At 39.9% G+C, this 24,449-nt stretch overlaps 1 protein-coding gene across 1 annotated transcript in view; it reads right to left on the reverse strand.

Annotated features, from left to right (window-relative positions):
- Positions 1-6,066: 6,066 nt before the first annotated feature.
- LOC130276986 (uncharacterized) overlaps positions 6,067-24,449 on the reverse strand; it is a 92,873-nt gene continuing 74,490 nt past the window's right edge. Inside the window, exons 3-8 of the mRNA XM_056527092.1 lie at positions 20,027-20,149; positions 17,942-18,076; positions 16,736-16,858; positions 13,809-13,892; positions 8,136-8,402; positions 6,067-7,294 (exon numbers count right to left, since the gene is read on the reverse strand). Coding sequence (XP_056383067.1) covers positions 8,350-8,402; positions 13,809-13,892; positions 16,736-16,858; positions 17,942-18,076; positions 20,027-20,149 — 518 coding nt within the window. The 3' untranslated portion in view covers positions 6,067-7,294; positions 8,136-8,349. The remainder of the gene's footprint in view (positions 7,295-8,135; positions 8,403-13,808; positions 13,893-16,735; positions 16,859-17,941; positions 18,077-20,026; positions 20,150-24,449) is intronic.

Genomic DNA, 24,449 nt, shown 5'->3' on the forward strand with positions numbered 1-24,449 from the left:
GGATCTCATTCATCAATTCATTCTGAAAAACGCACTAGAAGAAGTTCCAGCAGAAGAGAGATTCAGAGGCCTTTATTCTCCGGTTTTTGCGGTCCCGAAGTCTTCAGGAGATTGGCGACTGGTGGTGGATCTGTCATTCCTAAACAAGTTCTTCCTGAAAAAGAAATTCAGGATAGAGTCGATACGCTCAGCTATCCTGAATATCCAGAAGGGAGATTTCTTGGCCTCCATCGATCTCCAGGACGCCTATTTGCATATCCCTATTCTGCCAGCACACAGAAAATTCCTCAGGGTGGCAATCTCTCATCACCATCACATCCAACACCTACAGTCCAACACCCACATCCAACACCTCCCATTCGGCAATTACCTCAGCCCCACGTGTCTTCACAAAGGTGGTGGTAGTCCTCACTGCAGCACTACGTCTTCAAGGGATTTTCATCACTCCATACCTAGACGACTGGTTAATTCAAGCATCATCAGAAGTCCTTCTCTCACATCACCTCAGCATCACTCTCCACTTTCTGCTATCCCACGGGTTTCTGGTCAACCAGAAAAAATCATCTCTGGTTCCATCCACGGTGATTCAGTATCTAGGCTTCATTATAGACACTCAGAAGATGTGTCTTTTTCTCTCTCATCAGAGAATACAGAATCTGCAAGATGCAGTCCAGGCCCTAACATCATCAAGGGCCTGCTCATTGAGAGAAGCCATGAGGGTACTAGGGATGATGACTTCTTCGATAGAAGCCATCCCTTGGGCCAAAATGCATCTCAGACAACTTCAAGATCACATTCTCCGCCGTTGGAACAAGTCTCAGGACTCTCTGGATACAATAATCGACATCCCTGCATCCCTCAAGTTGGATCTCAGATGGTGGCTTCAGCCGGAACATCTTCTCCAGGGCAGCACTCTCCTGAGTCTGAATCAAGTAGTCCTCACTACGGATGCCTCAGGCTCCGGCTGGGGTGCTCATGTTGGAAACGCATGGATGCAGAGTCCATGGGAGCCACAAGAGTTGGCGATGTCATTGAATCTGAAAGAGCTGACTGAAGTCAGGAAGGCCCTGTTTCATTTCAAGACCCTGATTCAGCACAAAGCGGTTCTGATTCAGTCAGACAACATCCCCTCGGTTTTTTATCTAAACAAACAGGGAGGGACACGGAGTCGCCATATGCAGGTGGAATGGGCTCGTATCATGAAATGGGCCGAAGCAAATCTTCATTCCATCAAGGCAGTCCATATAAGAGGAGTGAACAACATTCAAGCGGACTGGCTCAGCAGAAATGTGATCAACCCGGGGGAGTGGGAGCTGAACCCCAGAATTTTCAACAGATTGACGGAGATGTGGGGAACTCCGAGTCTGGATGTGATGGCGACTTACCTCAACAAGAAAACTCAAGAGTTTTGTTCCCTATCGAAGACAGGCGGTCCAGTGGCAGTGGACGGTCTGTCAGTCAGTTGGAGGAAGACTTTCATCTATGTTTATCCCCCGATGCCATTAATTCCGAAAGTCCTTCAGAAAATTCGGGACGAACAGGGGAAGGCGATAGCGATACTTCCTTTCTGGCCCAGAAGGGCCTGGTTCCCCATCGCTCTAAAGTTATCGAAAGGACAATATTGGAAGCTTCCGGAGATCAAAGATCTACTTATACAGGGGGGAATGATGTATCCAGACCTTCGCAGGCTCCAGTTAACGGCCTGGATTTTGAACGCAGAACATTGACAAATCAAGGTCTTTCACAAGAAGTAATTAACACCCTTCTGTCATCCAGAAAACCTACTAACATGAGGACTTATGCCAGGGTATGGTCATTGCTTCTGGCCTGGTATCAAAGGAACGATTGCTCTTTTGAAGAAATATCAGCGGTACTTCAGTTTCTCCAAGAAGTGTTTCAAAAAGGTCTGAAACCCAATACCCTAAAAGTTCATTTCACTGCAGATAATTCGCATTTGAATGGAGTTTTCTCAAGATCTGCCCTGATTTCCAGATTTTTCAGAGCCATTAATAAGCTCAGACCTACCTTTCACAATCCTATTCCCTCCTGGGACCTGCCTATGGTGCTAAAATGCCTGTGTAATCATCCATTTGAACCATTAGACGAAGTAGCTTGGAAATAGTTGTCCAGTTTGGTTGTTAAGTGCTTATTTCTAGTAGCCATCGCATCCGCCAGAAGGCTAAGTGAGCTCCAAGCCTTGTCGTCTAGAGAACCATATCTGAGAATTGTTCCTGACGCGGTGATCCTGAGAACCATGCCTGTTTTTTTGCCTAAAGTATCATCTGTACTTAATCTAAACCAGGAAATTATTCTTCCAGTACTTAAAGATGATGAGGATAACGCTCTTCACCTTCTAGATGTCAAGAGGGCTCTAATGACTTACATTACCAGGACGTCTGCATTCAGACAGTCGGAAGGCCGGTTTCTCCAGTTTCATGGGCCTAACAAAGGAAAGAAGGCAAGCAAATCATCTTTAGCAAGGTGGATTAGAGATACGATTAAGTACTGTTATGAGCTGGAAGGCAAACAATCGCCTCTCTTACTGAGAGCCCACACGACTAGATCAATGGCCACTTCCCGGGCTGAAAGATACCATGTACCCATGGATCAAATTTGCAGAGCGGCCACTTGGTCTTCACCAAACACCTTTGTCAAGTACTACAGACTGGATGTGTCATCATCCGAGGGGTCAACCTTTGCCTTGAGTGTTCTTCAAGGTTCCATGAGTTGCTTATTCCCTCCCTTTGTTATTTTTTACTGCTTTGCAAATCCCATTTGGTGCCGCCTTAGGACGTACAGGAAGTAGAAAATTTGTTCCTTACCTGAAATTTTCTTTTCCTAAAGTCCGTAGGCGGCACAACTTTACCCACCCATTAAATTGTTATTGCTGCATACAATACGAGGGTTGTGTCTTTATTGGTGATATATATAGGGGCACCTCAGGTGTGTTGATTAACTTGTCTTGATTACATTGCTATCAACTACTCTCATTCCGGGCAAGCTGGAAAGCATTAACCCATTTGGTGCTGCCTACGGACTTCAGGAAAAGAAAATTTCAGGTAAGGAACAAATTTTCTACATATATTAGACAGAAAGAGAGAGAGGAAGAGAGAAAGAGAGTGAGTAAGCGAGGAAGAGAGGGTGAGTAAGCGAAAAAGAGAGGAGAAAATATAGAGAATGAGAGAGAGAGAAAGAGATAGAGAGAGAGAACACGAGAGAGAGGAAGAGAGAAAGAGAGTGAGTAAGCGAGAAAGAGAGGAGGAGAGAGAGAATGAGATAGAGAGAGAGAGATAGAAAGAGAGAAATAGAGAGAGAGAGAAAAAGAGAGAGAGAAATAGAGAGAGATAGAAAAAAAAGAGAGAGAGAGAAAGACAGAGAGAGATCCACAGAGACGGTCCAGTAGTACTCCAATGATTTAATCAAGCTGTGTATTTATTTCTTAAACTTTATGATGCCTGAGAAAGATTGCAAGAGGCCATTGAAACGTTACACTGTTTGGCACATGGGATGTAATAAATACACAGCTTGATTAAATCATTGGAGTACTACTGGACTGTCTCTGTGGATCTTTATACACTTCTGACTGCAACTCAGACTAGTTTATGTAGTGCGTGACCCCACCTACACTTGCTGCATATTTGATAGGAGGTTGTACTGCTCTCCCTGTGGGTTTGCGCTCTCTCTCTCTCTCTCTCTCTCTCTCTTTGCTTGCTGTTTTATGGACTAAATCCACTTTTTTATATTGGACTTCATCGTGTGTTCTGCGTTTTTTTCTACAACTACCTGAAGTTGGGGCTCCTAACCTGTACCCCTGTGACGGCGTCCACCTCTTTTATAGATTTTTTTTCTATCTATGGGGATGTTGTTCTTTTTTTCTGAATTTCTCTCTCTCTCTCTCTCCCTCTCTCTCTCTCTCTCTCCTTTTGAAGATTTGATTCTGTTCAAATTTATTTAATATTTTTCTAAAATTAAACAAATTGATACACTAATGATGGTTATTCGTGTATCTATACTGTGTTTAAGAAAAAAACATTCCACCAATTCATGGGTAGCCTAGGTTGTTTAACATAGTATTGTGTAACCATATTGTACTGTGTACCTCCAGCTGTGCAAAAACTACAATTCTCAGCATGCGTAATTTGATTTACAAATTAGGATCTGAACATATATTACTACAGACCTCCATCTGCTCCAAAACTAACACTCCAAGCCTGCCTGGCTAGCGTTGGTAACCCCCTCAAAAAAACAAAAAACATTTAACTACTTTTCTAAGATACATTTATTTGGATGTAATATTTACACTGTCAGTATTGTATACGGTGCATGCTGTAGCAATTGAAATAAATACTTTTTTTTTACTTTTCACAATGTTTAACAATGTCCATGATTTAAAGTCACACACATGCATAGTGGAATAAAGAACACTAATAATGTTGGTTTTTGTTGGTGTCTTATGATGATATTAATTAACCCTTTGTTGTTGCTTCTGTAAACTTGTGGGGTATGTTTTGGTACACACAAAATAAAAATAATTTACTTCAAAAAATGTAAAGAAGTCTTTATTAATATATAACAGAACCGGGTATCCTCTACATGGACAGTTTCCAACTAGACGCAATCCTCAGTTACACTTGACAACTTTAAGGATTTGTTAAGTGGTTCAACATAATGCATATTTAACAGAATCTAAAAAGAAAGTCTTCAAAAATATTTATTAGAAGATAAATTAACCTAAAAAACATAAATTAAATTAGATTTCCAGATTAGTAAAAATGCTCGTCATAAACCCGCCAGAAAAAAAAAAATACATCCCTTCGCTCCCCTGGTGCCTCTGGTAAACCACTCTGGTCTCAGCCTCTATCCTCCTCATGGTTTCTGGTGGTCGTCAAGTCATACCCCACTCAGCCAATCACCACCTGCAGCTAAGTCTACACTTGGCCGGCGATAGGCTGAGCGGCAGAGTTACATTTACCGCAAGGGCACCTTCTGCCCAGGACTGAAAATGTCACACTGCTGCTCACCCTATCGACGGGCAAGTTGGTAATTTGCTGTGGCATGTGATTGGCTGAGTGCGGTATGACTTGCCGACCAACACCAACCATGAAGAGGATCGTGGCAGACAACTGAACGGGTGACCACAGAAAGGTATGTAGCTCTTTTGTTTTTTAAGGCATGTGTATGACGGGCAATTTAACTATTCTGGAGTTGTCCCTTAATATTTGTTACTTTACACTTATACATAAAATACCCTTTTTTTAATATTAAAAATAGAACAATTTTAAAGTGACCTAGTGGAGCATATAAAAAAGACATACTTGGTTAGAAAGTCCCCCCCCCCACCAAAAAAAAATAAAAAACGCCCATTATAGAACAGGGTATGGTTAACATGGACAGTTTCAAAATAGACTCAATCCTCAATTAACGTCTTCTACTTTATGGATTGGTTTAGGATTTCAACATAGATAATAAATATTTTGAAAATTTTTTTGAATTTCAAATTCTCTACAAAAATAAAAACTAAAACATTTGTAAGTTTACAAATATAAATAAAATAAAAATTTACTTATACAAAATAGAAACTTTTTTAAATAAACAAAGTTGACCCTATCAAACCAAAAAACTTGATTAGCAAGTTAAATAAAAAAAGAGACTAGGCTATGAGAAGCTGGGCAGGCACTATTACTGAGTGACTAGGGGTTAATGGGGTGGAGGTATTGTGGTTAATGAAAGAATAGTATGTGGCGCAGGGATGTGTGAAAAAGTGACTGACCGGTGGAGCAAATCAAATGTAAACAGTAGCCTATACGATACTAAGTTGAAAAAAATTCCACTCCCCGGTAAAAAAAAACTTCACATTTAGTTAAAAATTGCTTTAAAACATGTCCAAAGGTGGGTATAGAAATCTGGTCACCATAGTCTGGCTGCCTGGCCGAGGCAAGGCAGCGCTCCTTTTGTGGTTCAGCACGCTTTCTCAAGCCTTGGGAAAGCGGGCTGAACCATGGAAGGAGCGCTGCCTTGGCTCGGCCAGTCAGCCGATGCTGAACGCATCTCTCTACCCTCACCAGGATATGTTTGGAACAAAATTTAAACTAAAGAGGACATTTTATTTTAGCGGGTAAGTGTGATCTTTTTTAACTTAGTAATCAAATAAAAAAGAGAAGTCCAAAAAAAAACATGGCCTATTACTGAAAAGGGTATCCTCTACATGGCCAGTTTCAAAATAGACCCAATGCTCAATTACAGTAGACATCTTTAAGGATTTATTTAGTGGATCAGCATGTTTAACTGAATCCAAATAACATTTTTTTAAAATTTGTATGGAAAAATTTCAAAAATTTACGTATGTTAGGTTTCCAGCTATAAAAAAAAATGCCCTTTATTTGGCAAAAATAGAACCAAAAGAAAGTTACATAGTGGACCCTAGGAAAAGGTTGTACTTGTTTAGAAAGTCCAAAAAAAAGAGAGGCTAAAAAAAAAAAGGGCCCAGATACATTAGCCTTTGTGCTAGAACAACTGAAGTGATTATCCACAACAACCAATCACAGCTCAGGTTACAATTTCCCTGAGATTCTTTGCTGAGCCGAGATTGGTTCCTTTACAAACATCATTCCAGTTGTTACTCACAAAGTTTGAAAAATATGTGCCAAAAATAGACATCTCTTAAGATTTTTGAAAATAAAAAATAAAAATAAAACCCATGTTGGAGGACTGTTAAATTTCTGTTAAACTTATCTGTCCAGAATAATTTATACATAGGGAGGGAGGTAGAGCAGAGGTAGATTTTAGTTTTAAGTTTAGACTTTCAATTAAAAAAAGAGAATAACCCCCTAAAAAAAAAAAAAAAAGGGATGTAATATTAAGAATAATTACCCGTAGCCAAAAATTGCCTCAACCACACTTGATCTTTATAATTTAACACGGTAATGAGAGTTTAACAGACACAATATCAAACAGTCTCCAATCTTTGTTGTAGTGTAGGAGGAAGCGTGAGGTGAATCTCACACTGTGATAATAAACATATTCTTCAGTTTAATGGTTATGCAACTCGCACTATGCTTCAGTTCACTATGCTTCATTTCTCCGCGCCACTTTCATTTTTAGGGCTTAGTTTTTCTAATTGGCTAAACACATCGTTAGTAAACTTATAGAAAAGATTAGTGAAACGTTCTTCCATCTGGTCCATACGTTCTTCAATGAAGTGGATAATTCTCAGCTCCATTTTTTCAAGACCATCAGACTCCTTTCCTTTTTCAATATTAATATTATCATCTTCTGTCTCAATTGGATGTAGTGTCTGTAAAATTGTAAAATTTGGTTAAGCAAAGGGATGACCATAAGGTTATTCTAATCTCTATATTCAACAATAAGGTGCCTTCGTTCTTTTGAAAAAAATCAAAGCAAGTCTGTAATGTCAATGGGAGACACGCCTTTTGGTTTGCATACAGCTTAATGCTCCATTTTTTAAAATAGGCCAAATAATTTTTGAAGGTTGTGGTGGCTGCGTGTGAAGGACAGTTTTTAAAATTTGGTATAGTGTTGTTTAGTAAATTTGTTAGAGAGTACATTCACACGTTTTTTTGGTTGCAGTGATTTTGAGCTGCGAACTAAGATATGCTTCATCTTAAACTTTATTTGGGAAAACACATGAATTTTTGGGAAACACAGATTTTTAAAATCAAAGGTTAAAAGAAAATATCATTAAAGACTAACCTTCAATGTTATACTTACTAGCTGGACAGTAGAATTCGTTTGTTTGGTAAATTTTTAAATAAAAATTATAGGTCAAATTCAAAAGAAAACTTGAAAATGTATTTGATCAATTAATTTTTAAAATTAACAAACTTTGTTCGATTCTTTGGGAAATGGATCGGCCAAAAAAATAAAATTTTGCAAACCAAAAAAAAGCTAGAGAAAAAATTCTAAAATAAACTTGTTGGTATAGATAGTTTAAAACCCACCAAAATAACTTTTTATTCCTAAATATTGGTGGTAGAATCCTCTTAAAAAGCATCTCCCAACGTAAATTAAAAGAAGTCAAACTATTATCATTATAGAAAGTTACTTAAACAATTTAGAAGAGAAAACTTTAGAAAACAATTTAGAAAAAAAAAAAAAAAAGAAAAAAAAAATCATACCTGGAGCAAGTTTCTTTCGAATTGCACCAAGTGTGCTTGTTTGTCGGTTTCGCAAGTCAGAAAGACTCTTCTGACATTGTCTTAAGCTGTGCAGTGTTCCAAATTTATTATATAAATGAATACTCAATTCATGCATTACACTGGATTTATGCTTTTGAATAGAGCCTTTTGGGGCCTCATGATAATCTTTGGAATCCACGAATGTAACAATTTCTTACAACTCATCCGGATTGAATGGTTTTGCCCGCTTTCGTCTCCGAGTTGGACCTTGGATAACAAAAGCATCAGTTTTGTAAATGTTAAAAAGAAATGATTGGATATCAATCTTTTTTAAAAAGGAGATTCCATTCATAAATCTTTAAGTGAAGTTCCAAGGTTAACACGTGAAAACATCATGAATATACATTTTTCAAATTCCCAATTTGTCAATAACAACCTATCATATGTCTCTTTAAATCTTATAAACTCCTTCTTTACAATGATAGAACTGATTGAATTATTTGCTATGTGTGAAATTATTACATTTCCCAAATGAGAAATTTTAACAATATATCCCCCGATATGTTAATATATTCCAGGCCAAAACTTTTTTTTATATATCAACTGGCTCCGGAAAGTTAAATAGATTTGTGAATTACTTCTATTAAAAAATCTTAATCCTACCAATAGTTATTAGCTTCTGAAGTTGAGTTGTTGTTTTCTGTCTAACTGCTCTCTGATGACTCACGTCTCGGGAGCTGTGCAGTTCCTATGGGGATATTCTCCCATCATGCACAGCTCCCGGGACGTGACATCATCATTGAGCAGTTAGACAGAAAACTTCAGAAGCTAATAACTATTGGAAGGATTAAGATTTTTTTATAGAAGTAATTTACAAATCTGTAGAAATATATATATCTTAGGGCTCAGGGTTTGAGACAACTGGACAGATAGTAATTCAATTTATTAATAATATGCAATGTGACAATAGAGTATAAAATAAATGCAAATAGTAGCGACTGCGTCTCACAGGGCCCTTGTGAAGTCGCAGCACCAACTATTAAAAATTATAATGTATGTATATCATAATGTGTAAAATATTAAAAATTATTATAAAAATTATTATAAAAATTGAGACCACCATAAATATATATAGGGAGAGGAATCTGGGTGGGAGAGTCTTAGTCCATCCACAATCGTCAATTATCTCCTCTCTTGAAAAGTACTGCAAGTATAGACAGATTCCAGTATTTTTGTAACCAATAGCAACCATAAGGTTAGTAACCCATAGCAACCATTTCAATGTGTCCGGCTATAGTAGTAGTTCGCAATTAAACACCTTAGCAGATAATATACTTGCTATTTGCAGACAATGTTCAACGTATATGCTTGTGTACAGTCTCTGTCAGTATGCATGCATATTTTTAGGATACTTTGTATCTCACCGCTCCTGGGGAATGATGCGCTGGACTTCACGGGGATGCTGCGATCTCCTCCAGTTGCGCTATGGAATCCCGCAGTGTGTTAACACTGAGTGTCTCTCGTGGCATGAGACAGCATCACTGTAGACTCGGCCGTCTCCCATGGTGGTGATGCTGGAAGACAGTGGGTTCCGGGTGGTGGTACTGCAGCGGTTCTACAGGTGAGTATGTTGGTAAGCCGGTGGCGTTCTCGTGGCTTACAAACGGAACGGCCATGGGCACCAGATTCGCCCCCAGCTACGCTAATCTTTTTATTTGGCGTGGCTCAACCACAAACTTAGACTTACTCATTAATTCACTCAACAATAATAATTTAAATCTCAAATTCACCCCCAATACTAGTCCTGTTTCTGTAGAATTCTTGGACCTATTGATCACTACTAGCACTGACAGACACATTTGCTGCACTTTTCATAAACCTGTAGCAAAAAATGGATTCATTCTTCATACCAGTTGCCACTTACCACAGTGGTTGACTAATGTACCAACAAGCCAGTACCGTAGGCTAAAACGTAACTGTACACAAAACGAACAATTCGAACTAGAAGCCGAAACTCTTACTCAACAATTCCTAGACAAACTATATCCTCCAGAACATTTGAAACAATCACTAGAGAAAGTTAGAAACCTAGACCGAACAACCTTTTTTCTCCCAAAAAAAACCCCAGAAGTTCCAAATATTACTAATACAGACAACTCCAAATTAATTATCCCATATAATACTCAACATCGCAAAATAGAAAACATAATTAAAAAATACTGGCCATTACTTCAACAAGATAAAACAATTGGGAACCTCATCCCTGAAAAACCTCCTATTATATACACTAAGGCCCCCAATCTTGGCATTAAGGTAGCCCCTACTATACGTCCCAATCAAAAACGTACCAAACCAGACAGGTTTTTTTAGATGTGGGCAATGTCCAAATTGTAAGTCCACGAGATTTGATAAGAGAACAGTGACGGTGAAATCTACAGTAAATGATTACACTTTTAATATCAAAGAATTTTTAAACTGTGCCAGTAAGGGGGTAATTTATCTAATTGAATGCCCATGTCATAAACAATACATAGGACGCACGTCACGTGCACTAAAAACACGCATTCTTGAACATCATTATAACATAAAAAAACTAAACGGCAAACACCCCTTGTCGGCACATTTTAAATCTGTCCACCAAGGTAACCCTAACCTTTTAAGATATACGGCACTTCAACAAATACACCAGGATTGGAGGGGAGGGAATTTTATCGGCAAAATGTCTAGGGCAGAATCCCGCAAGATATTCGAATTTGAGTCACTAGCCCCCAAGGGCTTGAATAACGACCTGGAACTGTTCGGCTTTTTGGAATAAAGATGGGTGAGGTCCCTTTGGACGTCCCGTCGGGGTCTGGCTGTACTATCAGCACCCCGACGGACCCTTTATCGGGCCCTTGCCTATATCTACTAATTTTATTTATATCCATTTATACATATATTACATATGTCTAGTGTAAAGTTCCCTTTTTATATAATACAACAGATGTACTGACTGTAGGATACAATGATTTTAGTAATTATCCATTAGGTACCCAGTTTCTGTACTAACAATTAATCCACATCCATTTTCATATTTGTCTCCCCCACCACAATCATTTCATATCCATATTAAACTATAACCTACAATACTACATTGTTCAATTTCACAATACATTCTTTATATTTTTATATTTTATTCAAATTTTTTTCACATATTGTCAGTTATAATTTGTACACAATGAATTTAACTTCAGTATATACCATAGCATTTTATTTACACAAAAACAGACTCCACATACTAATTCACTCACTTATAAGACTTATTATAAGACTTTTTATCTCTAATGCACGTTATAGCCGATTATCTATTGGTATAATTCTATGCAATCACATTCATTGTTTTTATTTTTATTCTTATTTCTATCATTTTATTCATTTGATTGACATTATTATCACATATAGTACATAGAAAGTAGCAGCTTATAACTGAGTTTTACTACTTCCATTCATAAATCTAATACCACTATTTAGTTTACCCTGGATCTGATGTCACTAGTTGATAGAGGAGGAGCTAAATGTATAAATAACGATACAGTGACCCCCTAATATCCATATTCTTAGCTGCTGAAGGACTGAGACAGTACTGAAACGCGTCCAGCGCCCCCCTAATATCTATTGAGACCACCAGTGTACTTGCCCTGCTTAGCAACTAGCAGTCCGATACCGGAAAACAAAACTGTCAATCACCCGACACCCGGTAAAGGAGAAATCCGCGCCTCATTGCCACGAGGACGCCACCGGCTTACCAACATAATCACCTGTAGAACCGCTGCAGTACCACCACCCGGAACCCACTGTCTTCCAGCATCACCACCGTGGGAGACGGCCGAGTCTACGGTGATGCTGTCTCATGCCACGAGTGTTAACACACTGCGGGATTCCATTGCGCAACTGGAGGAGATCGCAGCATCCCCGTGAAGTCCAGCGCATCAGTGCCCGGGAGCGGTGAGATGCAAAGTATCCTAAAAATATGCATGCATACTATCAGAGACTGTCCAGTTGTCTCAAACCCTGAGCCCTAATATATATATTTCTACAGACAAACTACTTTTTGACACCTCGGGTATAGGTGTCTAATTAGGTAGCCCGGGTTTATTTGGTGGGTAGTCGGACAAGAGCCTCTCCAACTCCTTTATATAATTTACAAATCTGTTTAACTTTCCAGTTGATATATATAAAAAAAGGTTTTGCCTGGAATACCCCTTTAAGATATTTATCTTGTCCAGAACTCTCTTCTTAGGGCATCATGTTGATTAAACCAATTTATTTTACCTAACTGTATTTTTAAAAAAACAAAAACTATTTTTTTTACATCTAGGTTGCGATGTAGGCAGCATATATAAAAAATGATTACATTCCTTTTTCAGTAATTATCAAACTGTGTGTGCGAAAAAGTTGATGTTTCACTATTAGGCTAGGTTTCCATTTTTTATTTTAGGAAACAAACAATTTAGTTTTTTAATGCGGCAATGCATTTTTGAATCCTAAACTAGGGGGGATTAAACTGTCAGAGTCACTGGTAGAGAAGGATCAGGGTGTACTTGTAGATCACAGACTACAGAATAGCATGCAATGTCAGGCTGCTGCTTCCAAAGCCGGCAGGATATTGTCATGTATCAAAAGAGGCATAGACTTGAGGGACAGGGACATAATACTCCCCCTTTATAAAGCATTGGTACGGCCTCACCTGGAATATGCTGTTCAGTTTTGGGCACCTGTCCATAAAAGGGACACTGCGGAGTTGGAAAGGGTGCAGAGACGCGCGACTAAACTAATATGGGGCATGGATCATCTTAGCTATGAGGAGCGATTAAAGGAGTTACAATTGTTTAGTCTTGAGAAGAGACGTTTAAGGGGGGATATGATAAACGTATATAAGTATATTAATGGCCCATACAAAAAATATGGAGAAAAACTGTTCCAGGTTAAACCCCCCCCAAAGGACGAGGGGGCACTCCCTCTGTCTGGAGAAGAAAAAGTTTAGTCTCAAGGGGCGACACGCCTTCTTTACCGTGAGGACTGTGAATTTATGGAACGGTCTACCTCAGGAACTGGTCACAGCAGGAACAATTAACAGCTTTAAAATGGGATTAGATACATTCCTGGAACAAAATAACATTAATGCTTATGAAGAAATATAAAATCCCATCCCTTCCCCAATATCGCGCCACAACCCTACCCCTTAATTCCCTGGTTGAACTTGATGTACATATGTCTTTTTTTCGACCGTACTAACTATGTAACTAAGCTACAATTGCATTCTGAAGGAATGTGAAATGTAAAGGAAGGACTGACACTTCTGCTTCATTCTGGATCCACTTCTGGCTTTGGCTCACAAAATGCAGTGTCATTATTTAAATAAAAAAATAAATCAAACTAAATCAAAAGTGGAAAGCTAGCCTAAAACAGCATGTTTGCGGAGCTTTACTTGGCAGAAGTGGTTACATCTCTTAAATTTTGCACTAACATAGTTTGAAACATCTAGATTATAATTTTGCCTCACAATATAAAAAATCATTTTTAACAATGAACACCAAAACACCAAAAAGGTGCATCATGCTACGTCAAATGTAAAAAAAATAAAAAAATTAGTTGATATATGAAAACAAAGACTACATTTAACAACATAAATACCCAAGTTCAATGCCTCCTCCTCTGACTCTTTGCTGGATGCAGGCCGTGCTTGGCTTTGTTGTTTGGAAAATGGGTCTTCCAACACTTGTTCAAAAATTAAAAGTAGTATTTATACAATGCAATATACAAACTCACTTATAGTGCTTACCTCCTTTTTTTTTTACATCAATATTTTTGGTTTTCATTTTTCGTTTCAATCCCCCTTCCTTTACTACTTTTCCCTCAGTTTTTTTTTTTTTTGGTCAATTCCATTTCTCTCATTTAACATTTTTTCCTCTTTGAAAAAATGTTAAAAATTTAATTTTGGAGCATCAAAATAAGTACATGGGTGAGTTTTTGGCCACAGTGGCCAGAGGAAAAGTTGCACAAAGGGCAATAGCAAACAATCTTTTTTTTTTTTTTTTTCATTTTCCTCAAGCATTCTAGCAATTTGAAGTAAGGCATCTAATTGTTTTATTTGGGCAACTGGAAAATGTTCCTAAATACATGTTTTAGGTCATGTCCCCTAAATTAGCTTTCCCTTTATTTTTTAGTTAATTTCGACAATAAAAATTGCCTGGATTGGAAGATCATCAAATGAACAATTATCTTTCAGTTACCCATAGCTTGCCAGAAATTTTTGAATTGCAGTTTATGGTGATACAATTAAATAATATCAACATTTTTAACATTGTGTGCGATTTAGCAATACCTGTGTGGAGGAAAAGTTGATATTTTGCCCATTGCAATCTATCTGATTGTTTCTTTATGTTATACAGAGGTCAGTAAGAAACAAACTAAGTGTTCTGTTTGGATACTATCAGCAAATGGTAAACTTTGACTATGGACTGGTTTGCAAAAATCGCCAACAGTTTGTTCGATCTGTTCCCCAATTATTTATTTCAAATTTGTCATTGTTGAAAATTCATTAGGATAACATTCCAAAATAATAATATCATTTTGACTTTAAGAACATTTGTAAAATTTTTAATAAGCAAAAAATATTAAAAAATGTAATACTTACTAGCAACCTGGTTACTTTGTGTGTGGGAAAATTATTTCAAATTTACATAATTGATATCTTTCTCCCTTGTTGCCACTAAAAAGGAAGATTGCTCTTGTCGCATTTGTTTGGATGTTGTGGCAATTGGTGAACCTTCTTGAAAAAATTATTGTATACATTTCAATTAGTTTGGCAAAATGTTTCAAAAGTCGCACTCTACAACCTTCATTAACAGGATGTTAATTTTTAAAATATTTAAAATATTTTTTTTTATTGCATTAATAAATTAAATAGAATTACTGTAATCATAAGCTGCTATAGTAAACTATTTTTGGAGTAACTGCGGTATGTTTAAAACCTGACTCTTTAAATATCTAGTGTTGAGTAAAATCAATATAGTAAAGCAAATATACCGTATTTATCAAAGTATACCACGCACCGGCCTAAAACACGCACCCTCATTTTAACAAGGATATTTAAAAAAAAGTTTGGGTAAAACAAAATATCCTTGTTAAAATTTGGGTGCGTGTGTGTGCATGTGTATACCCCGATACACTTTTTCGTACCCCAAAGAAGCCCCCATGAAAGGCAGGGGGAGAGAGGCCGTCGCTGCCCACTTATCTCCCCCTGGCTTTACTGGGGTCTAGAGCCCTGCTGCCGCCACTTTTCTTCCCCTGGCTATCAGCGCTGCTGCCCCATTGCCTCCTCCATCCCCGGTTTTATGATTACCTGTTACCGGGATCGGGTCCGCGCTGCTTCTGGCTCCTGTGTGGCGTCTGTGCGTTGTTGCTATGCGCTTCGCTACGCGATGATGGGTTACGTCGCGTCACTCGTCATTGTGCCTCGCAGCGCATAGCAACAACGCATAGACGGCACACCGGATCCAGAAGCAGAGCGAACCCGAACCTGGCAACAGGTAATCATAAATCCGGGATGGGGGAGGCAATGGGGCTGCCGTGCCGGCAATGGGGCAGCGACACCGATAGCCAGGGGGAGAGAAGCAGCGGCAGCAGGGCTCTAAACCCCAGGAAAGGCCGGGGGAGAGAAGCGGGCAGCGACAGCCTCTCTCCCCCTGCCTTTCCTGGTGGCTTTGGCGGGGTAAGAAAAAACGGGTGTGATAGGGGAGGTAATGGGACAGTGGCACAGGCAGTCTCTGGACCCCAGGATAGGCAGGGGCAGAGAAGCGGGCAGCGATGGCAAAAAGCCGCTGCAGTTCATTGATTTAAAGCGCCCGCTTTAAATTATTGAACTGCTGCGGCTTATCGGTGTCTAACACGCAGATAGACTTTGGGCTAAAAATTTAAGCCTCAACAATTCATGTTATACACCGAAAAATACGGTAAATAAAATTAATTACAGAATTACTTTAAAATACTACAGACAGTTGCTATTCAACAAATGGTTTTGGAAGTAAATACCACTTTAATTGTTTCTTGTTTAATTAAACCTTTGTACTTTAAAATGTTACAAAAATATACTAAACTAGAATCAAGATAGAATCAGCACTACCCCACTTGGCAATTCCCATACACTTAAAAATGTTTAATCATTAACACACATTACATGGAAACTTTGATAACAAAATTCCACAAGCGCTGAATTCACTTCATGTGACCCCTACAAAATGCATCCCTTGTCAAGAACATAGCGCTTGATGTAGCTTGGTCACATAAGTCCATTATAACCTCTGTGTAGCAATAAAGCCATTTTAAGTGCAGTGATAATTCTTTGTGGCTTGTTGCTTCTTTCCTTTTGATTTACTGTTTCTCAGGATGACTACACTGATAAAGACTCTGTAGCACATGAGGTGAACAATCTTTTGCTTACTGTATGAGAGGTGTTGATGAACCTTCTTCTTTTTCTTGTCATCTTCCAAAATACAATAAAGTAGGTTTAATTAAATTCAAAGTAATATCTAGGTTAACACAATTTTATCTTTTCTTACCTCTTGGTGTGCGTAACGCTTTATCCTTGTGTTTGGTTTTCTCAATTTTTGGTTGACTTTCATTTTTTTTAGATTTCAAAGAAATGTTTGTTGGTTTCAAAACAATGTCTGCTGTTTGAACATCTGTGTGGATAAAAATTGACCAATAGAAATTATATTTTAAAACTGTAGAAATATTTTTTAATAAATTTTTAAAGTAATAAATATTATTATTATTTTTTAACCCCTTAACGCAGAATGACGGGTATACCCGTCGGCTGCTGAAGTGCATTCGTGCATTCGTGCACCCGTCATTCACATAATTGCAGCTGCTGCTGCATCCCGGGGGCTGAACTTTTCACCTCCGGTTGTCTCCAGCAGGTGAGAAGTTCAGCTTAACCCCCGTCGCGCTGGACGCCGCATTTATACGGCGGATAACGCAATACCTTCGCGCACTCCGCTGTATAAAGGCGGCGTTCATTGTGCGTGCTCCCACGGCGCTGATAGGGTTAATTAGCTAAAGTCCCGGGGTGTCCAGCAGGAGACCACTCCCGATCGACACCCCGGGACCCCATTTGATTAACCCGATCAGTGATCGGGTGTGTAGGGGCGGCGGCGGGGGTGGGCGTTTGATGCGCGGCGATCCGGGTGTCCGGCAGCGGCGATCCAGAGGTCTGGCAGCGGCGATGGCGGGGGTAAGTGCCCCCGCCATCGCCACGCACCCGCCATCGCCGCTGCCAGACCTCCACCCACATGTGTTAGTCCGGGGAGAGCAGGGCACAGAGGGAATAAGTCCTTCTTACCCGGTGGTGGATCCTGCAGGCTGCGGCGGGATCTGACTGGCCGGTAAGTGATGCTCCAGATGTTGCATTGGCTGTCTGGGCATGCTGGGAGTTGTAGTCTAGCAACATCTGGAGGACCACTGTTTGGAGACCACTGTGTAGTAGTCGCCAAACTGTGATCCTCCAGATGTTGCAGAACTACAACTCCCAGCATGCTCAGACAGCCAATGCCTGTCCTGGCATGCCGGGAGTTGTAGTTTTGCAACATCAGGAGGTCCGCAGGTTGAAGAACACTGAGAAAGGATTGACAGGCGGAGAGTTCACTCGAGTATAAGATGAGGTTGGCGTTTTTAGCACGAAAAATTATGATGAAAAACTTGTCTTATAATTAAGTATATACGATAGATACATTTTTAAGAATCAAAAAATAAAAGTTACAACTTACTTTCAACCTTGTTTTTGGGTGAGAGGGACCTTACTTTAAATTTTAAAACATTGGTATCCGTTTCTCTCTTTGCCATTTCAAAGGAAGATTGCTCTGGTCGCATTCTTTTGGATGTTGTGGCAATTGTTGAAGCTTCTGGCAACAAAAATGTCGTGCATTTCACTTTTTAAATTAAAATTATATAAATTTTGCACTTTAAAATGATCATTAAAAACTGATTACTAAATATTAGGGATGTCCCGATACCATTTTTTTAAGACCGAGTACAAGTACCGATACTTTAATTCTAGTACTCGCCGATACCAAGTACGAGTACTTTTATTTTAAAGGGAATCTGACACCAGGGTGACTCTGTTTCTGGCGCTGCTTACCGTATGATATGTGGCTCCTTGTGTACAATGGAGGCGGCTGCTGTAGTATGAGCCAAGATTTCTCTCTTCTCCATTGGACAGAACAGGGAATTTGCATTAGCGGTGAGACTGATGACCACATGGTGAGCAGTGGTAGAAACCGGGTCACCTGCACTATCTACATATAAATTCAAGTTAATGCAGGTGACTCTGCTGTAAGATTGCCTTTAATAGTAGGTAGTATCCGCTTGCAGACATTAGCAGCAGCCCCCCCTTTAGACATCAGCAGGGCCCCCCGTTTAGACAGCAGCAGGGCCCCCCTGCTTAGACATTAGTAGCAGCCCCCTCCTTGCAGGCAGCTCACCTCCTGTGTCAGGTGCTGGTGCTGCCGCTCTGCTGCCCCATTCTGCCGTCCTCTGGTCTGCATCGTGTCGTCCTATGGAAGAGCATGTGACATACACGTCACTCTGCTTCCTGCGTAGCATTACGCTGGGCACAGGGGAGGAGGCGGAGTGACGTGTGTCACATGCTCCTCCATGGAACACTATGATGCGGACGGAAGGAGGGGAGAATGGGCCAGCAGAGCGGCAGAAGGTATCAGGCATGGTATCAAGGACATTAAACGACATCCCTACTAAAAAAAAAATTTCTTGTAAATTTAAAACAAATTTTTTAAACCTAAAATATACAAAATTAACATTTAGAAAAGAAGGAGCTGTTGATCCCTTAACCACCACGTACGTATGTTAACGTCCGTGTACGGATCACGAAATGACCTTGTTTTTCAAAAGATCACTCTGTTTGTTAGATCCGTTCCCCTACTATCAAGTCCACATCTTATATTTTTCCCATTTTTAAATTAAAATTGAAACAATTACCGTACTTTGCTTATTTGCACGTTGAAATACATAGATAAATGAATAATCAAACAAAATCAAAAGTTCAAACTTACTTTCAACCAGGCTTTTTGGTGTAAGGGAGCTTTCTTTTAATTTAAAAAACATTGATATCTGTTTCTCTTTTTGCCATTTCAAAGGAAGATTGCTCTGGTCGCATTCTCTTGGATGCTGTGGCAATTGGTGAACCATCTGAAAATTTAAATTTAGAACATTTCCATTTTTTCTATGTTTTTTTTATTGAGAAAATCCATATAGTAAAGAAAATCAAATTAGAACTAATTCTAATTTAAATTTTTTTTTTTCTTGCCAGCAGTTGATAAACCAATGTTTTTGGAAATGCAATATCCTTTTTTTTTTTTAACTTAATAAATTTTTTGGGAAAAAAATATATATATACTACATTTGAAGCCAGATTGATTCCGCAACACCCCACTTGTTACTTCCACTACACTTAAAAATGTATTTGGGATGAACACTGGTTAAATGTGAATAAAGGGAAGGAAATTCAACAAGTGCAGGTTAAACGTCATTTGATGCATCCAAGATGCATCCCTTGACGTAACAATATCATTTCGTGTGTATTTTTCCCATCATTTCCTTATAACCTGGGTGCAGCAAATAATATTTTTAAAGTTTTGTGGAAGTGACTTGTTGATTGCTTCATCTTTCTGGAATGTTGCTCGGGACAACACCACAGATCAATGCTCTATAGCACATAACGTGAAGCTTTCTGTATTGAAGTCGGTGTTGATCCTTTTTTCTCTTGTTAATTTTTTTTTTTTTTAAGTATCTGCAATTAAATCAAATCAAATTATTATTATTTGAAATTAAGTTACCTCTTTGTGTGCGCAATTGTTTTTCCTTGTGTCTTGTTTTCTCAATATTTTGTTGGCTTCTTTTGTTATTATTTGTCAGACACCCGGATAGTTGGTTCAATGGAATGTCTGCTGTTTGTGAATCTGTTCAGAGAAAAAGGAAAAATATTATTTGTTTATTTGAAATTTGTTTTGCTTTTCTTCTTTTATAAGAATTTTATATCTATATTGTTAAACTTTTTTCATATTTTTTTAAAAGTTTTTTTTAAATAAAGATGATTAAAGGGATACTACCGTGCTGACAACTTATCCCCTATCTAAATGCTAGAGGATAAGTTGCCAGATTGCGCGGGGTCCCGCCGCGGTGGACCATCCCAATCTGGCACGCAGCACCCCGCTTTCATCAGGGCCCGGAGCAATGTTTCATCCTGGTATGATGACTGCCGATCACGGGGCCGTAGTATTGTGACGCCCACGCTCCGCCCCATGTGACGTCATGCTCTGCCCCATTAATGTAAGTCTATAGCAGGGGGCGAGACAGGTGTCACGGCCCTGCCATAGACTTGCACTTAGGGGGTGTAGCGTGACGTCACACGGGGGTGGTGCTGTGACGTCACAATCACTGGCCCCCTCATCAGACCTGGAGCAGATGTTCGCTCCGGGGACTGAGGAGACCGGGGGGCTGCGTGCATGATCACAGGGGTCACCAGTGGCGGGACCACGCGTGATCAGACAACTTATCCCCAAATCTATTTTATATTTTTTTTTAATGAATTTTTTTTTTTTTAAAAGGACGGTTGACCCTTTAAACAATACGAAAATTTATTAATATCAGAGCCCAACTCCCGCAATATAACTCTTGGTCATGCGTTGACACCGTTTAATATTTTGTTCAGTCCTAGCTTGTAGCTGAAGCAGAAACCAGAGGCTAATAGTGCGCTCCAGCAATTACGGTGTAGCGCACTATTAAAGGGTAGCTCCAACCATCCTATATTTTTTTGTTTTAGTCCCTGCCTATTGTGCATCTATCCCTAACCCCCTCCCTGCTTTGAAACTTTTTTAGTAGTGAAACAGCTGTAGGCACCCTGTGTAGATAAACTATAAGTTAGTGCCATGCGTCGCTACCCCCTTCCCTCACTCACAAACAACCCCCCCTCCCCTTATGAAACCCTGAACCACGCTCTAATACTTATACTGCAGAGTCCCGCAGCGGCCGTGCATGTGCAGGGGCGGCGACAACATGTGCGAGTAGTGGCCTACCAGGCAGTGGCCGTGGAGCTAATGCACTGGACGTGTGGGAGGAGTGGCCTTCCAGCCAGTGGCCGGGGAGACAATGCGCTTGCACCCGCCTGTCTGATTGACAGGCAGGGAGCGAGTGCAGTGTAAATGAATTTGGACCAATTGGCCGTCCGCAATCGGTCAAAACTCAGACGTGCCGTCATGGCCTGCTGCAGCCGGCCACTAGGAGGCAGAGCCATAGTTTACTTTTTTTCTAGTGTAAAAATCACCCTGATAAAGAGCATGTGGCATTTAGGAAGACCCTATGGTGCCAGAACAGCACAAAATACCCACATGGCATACTATTTAGGAAACTACACCCCTCACAGAACTTAATAAAGGGTGCAGTGAGCATTTATACCCCACTGGCATTTGACAGATCTTTGGAACAGTGGGCTGTGCAAATGAAAAATTTAATTTTTCATTTTTACGGACGACTGTTTGAAAAATCTGTCAGACACCTGTGGGGCCCCAAAACTTCAGCTGTTACAAAACTACAACTCCCAGAATTCACTGACAGACCGTACATGCTTGGAGTTGTAGTTTTACAACAGCTGTAGGCACACTGGTGGGTAACCACTCACTCCCTTTTTCAATTGCAGGTGGTTGCTGTATATGTTGATATACAGCAACCACCTGCAATTGAATAAGGGAGCTGTGACTCCCGAAACGCGTCTTGCTTTATATTTATTATTTTATATGATTTCTTATGCTGTAAGAATGAATTATTCATTTATTTTTTTCACCAATACCCACGACTTCAGGTTATTTCCTTGGGAGTGCCATTGCAGCTTTTTTCTCCTATACCTCTGCAAGTTGCTGTTGTGGCAGGGACCACATTCACCCAGTGGGCCGTACAGGACATGTATTGTCCCTGACCGTAGTTACAGCTCCACACGTCGGCGCTGCCATGCACTTTGGTACAGTTTGGTAGAGTGGCGTGGTGAGTGTTAATACCAGTACCAGGTGACGAAGGTGAGAGAAAGAACTTGGCATCAGATGTGTGGTATAGGTGGCAGGATCAGAATAGTAGCTGAGGCAGGCAGGCAGAAGAAAATGGTCTCTTTTGTAAAAGTGTTGGTATGCACAAGTGAGTATTGAGGATATGCATTACGTAAAACTTAACTTTAAATATTATTCTTAGGATAAAATATATGGACCCCAATTTTTTTTTAAATCTAACAAAAGGAAAGGTGTGCAAAAAACACCATGTATGGATGTAATGGAAAGACCTCTAAAAGGTGGAAGGGAACAACATATGGTCCATTGTAACAGGTGGGGGTAAAAACTTCCCCTGTAAGGCCCTACTCTCACACTATTAATTCCCTTATTGGGAAGTGTTACTCGCCCTAAGAAGGGTGGCCCCACACAGGAACCTCCAAGTGGATGACCGAGTGAACCAATCAATCACTTCTGCTGGGTTGCTGGTCGAGACACGACTGCTAGCTGACACCAGGAGCTCAGACTTCTCGCTGCTACTCCTGCTGCCACACGCCCCCACTCTGCTGCGACCTCTGTGCACGTCCTGGCACTTCTCTGCCTTACATACTTATACACCAGCTGAGTGCATATATGTTACACTTATGAGAGTAGGACAATGCGCTCCACTACGCTTAAAACTGTATTAGACTACAGAAACAAGGGTGTAGCTTTGTCTTTCCTTTCACAGTAACTAGGCCCAAACTGGATTTACAGGAAAAAAAACGTACACCACGTAGGTGTACGTACAGTTTACACTTATGAGAGGTGGACAATATGCTCCACTACAAACTGTATGAGGCTACAAAAACAAGTGTGTAGTCTTTACTGGCCTTTCACAGTAACTAGGCCCAAATTAGTTTAACAGGAAAATATATAAAGGACACCAGGTAGGTGTATGTAGAGTTTACACTTATGAGAAGAGGACTATGCGCTCCTGTCAGGACCGACCGGGGGAAGACAGGGAGAGTGAGCCATAAGCTGACCCTAAAACCACTCTCCCTGCCCACTTGCCCATCCATCCTAACCGATGGATCGACAAGGTCGTTAAAGTGCAGTGGCGTAAAAACACATAATAACACATTACGAGCCAGAAACATTACAGGAAACATAAAAACACTATAAATACAGGACTCCGATAACTAAGAAAAATAGATAAAGTTCAGAGGACACAGATCAGAGAGTTAGCTCAGAGGAACACTACAGACCAATGGCAAAGCACAGAGGAAACACTAATTCAGTGATCATGAACTCTATGATCAGTGCATGTACTAACAAACTCTAAAGATCAGATCAACCAAACAAGATATAAATATAGGACACTGTTCACACTGGACACAGATAACCAACAAACCGATTAGGTCAGAACACAAGACTGGGAAACGGATGAGTCTGCATAGACTCCAGGAACAAACAAGAATAAAACTCAATATCCCAGATAACCTCCAGTAGACATGGGAATGTCTTGATACCAGAACGCAATATCCCAGAGTCCGCCATGGAGCACGGAGATCTCTTGTCCTAATTCTCAATTCCCTGGAGTCCCCATGAAAAGGTAACAGGGATGTCTTGTTACAAAACTCAGGAAATGGATACAAGAAAACACAGTGTGAACAGCTACTTAGCATAGAGGGCATACTATCTTAAAAACCGACTAATAAAACACAGATAAAAATGAGCATGCTACATAGAAATAGAATATAGATACACAAGAAGAAAAAAAGGTGTCTGAAATAGCATATAATATTGACATTTATTTAGACAATGCTGTGAGGTCTGTGGCAGGGCCCTTGTCACATACTGGTCACTTAAAAAATGTTTAACAATTTATAAAAGGAGAATATATAAAATATAATAATATAAAATGGAAATCTTAATATTGCACTTCAATTATGGGACAAAAAAGGGGCAATGGGGCAGTGCCGAAAAGTCATACAATTGGGCTGGGAATAATCCAGGTGCCCATGCAGGATGGAAAAGTTAATGACAAGTTAATAATTCAATATGGCAACTTTAGGGAACGCTGGAGCCTCCCGGATTGGGGCCCATTGTAATCGCTTTTATGCGCAAAAGATGCGGGCGATGTCCTCTCTACCCCGACGGCACGGGGAGTAGAAGCAAGAGGAGAATCACTGTAAAATTCGGGCACTTTGTGCCTCTTACCGGCTCCGATGTAAGTGGTCAGGTA

This window comes from Hyla sarda, chromosome 6 (assembly GCF_029499605.1).
Source record: "Hyla sarda isolate aHylSar1 chromosome 6, aHylSar1.hap1, whole genome shotgun sequence".
Lineage (NCBI taxonomy): Eukaryota > Metazoa > Chordata > Amphibia > Anura > Hylidae > Hyla > Hyla sarda.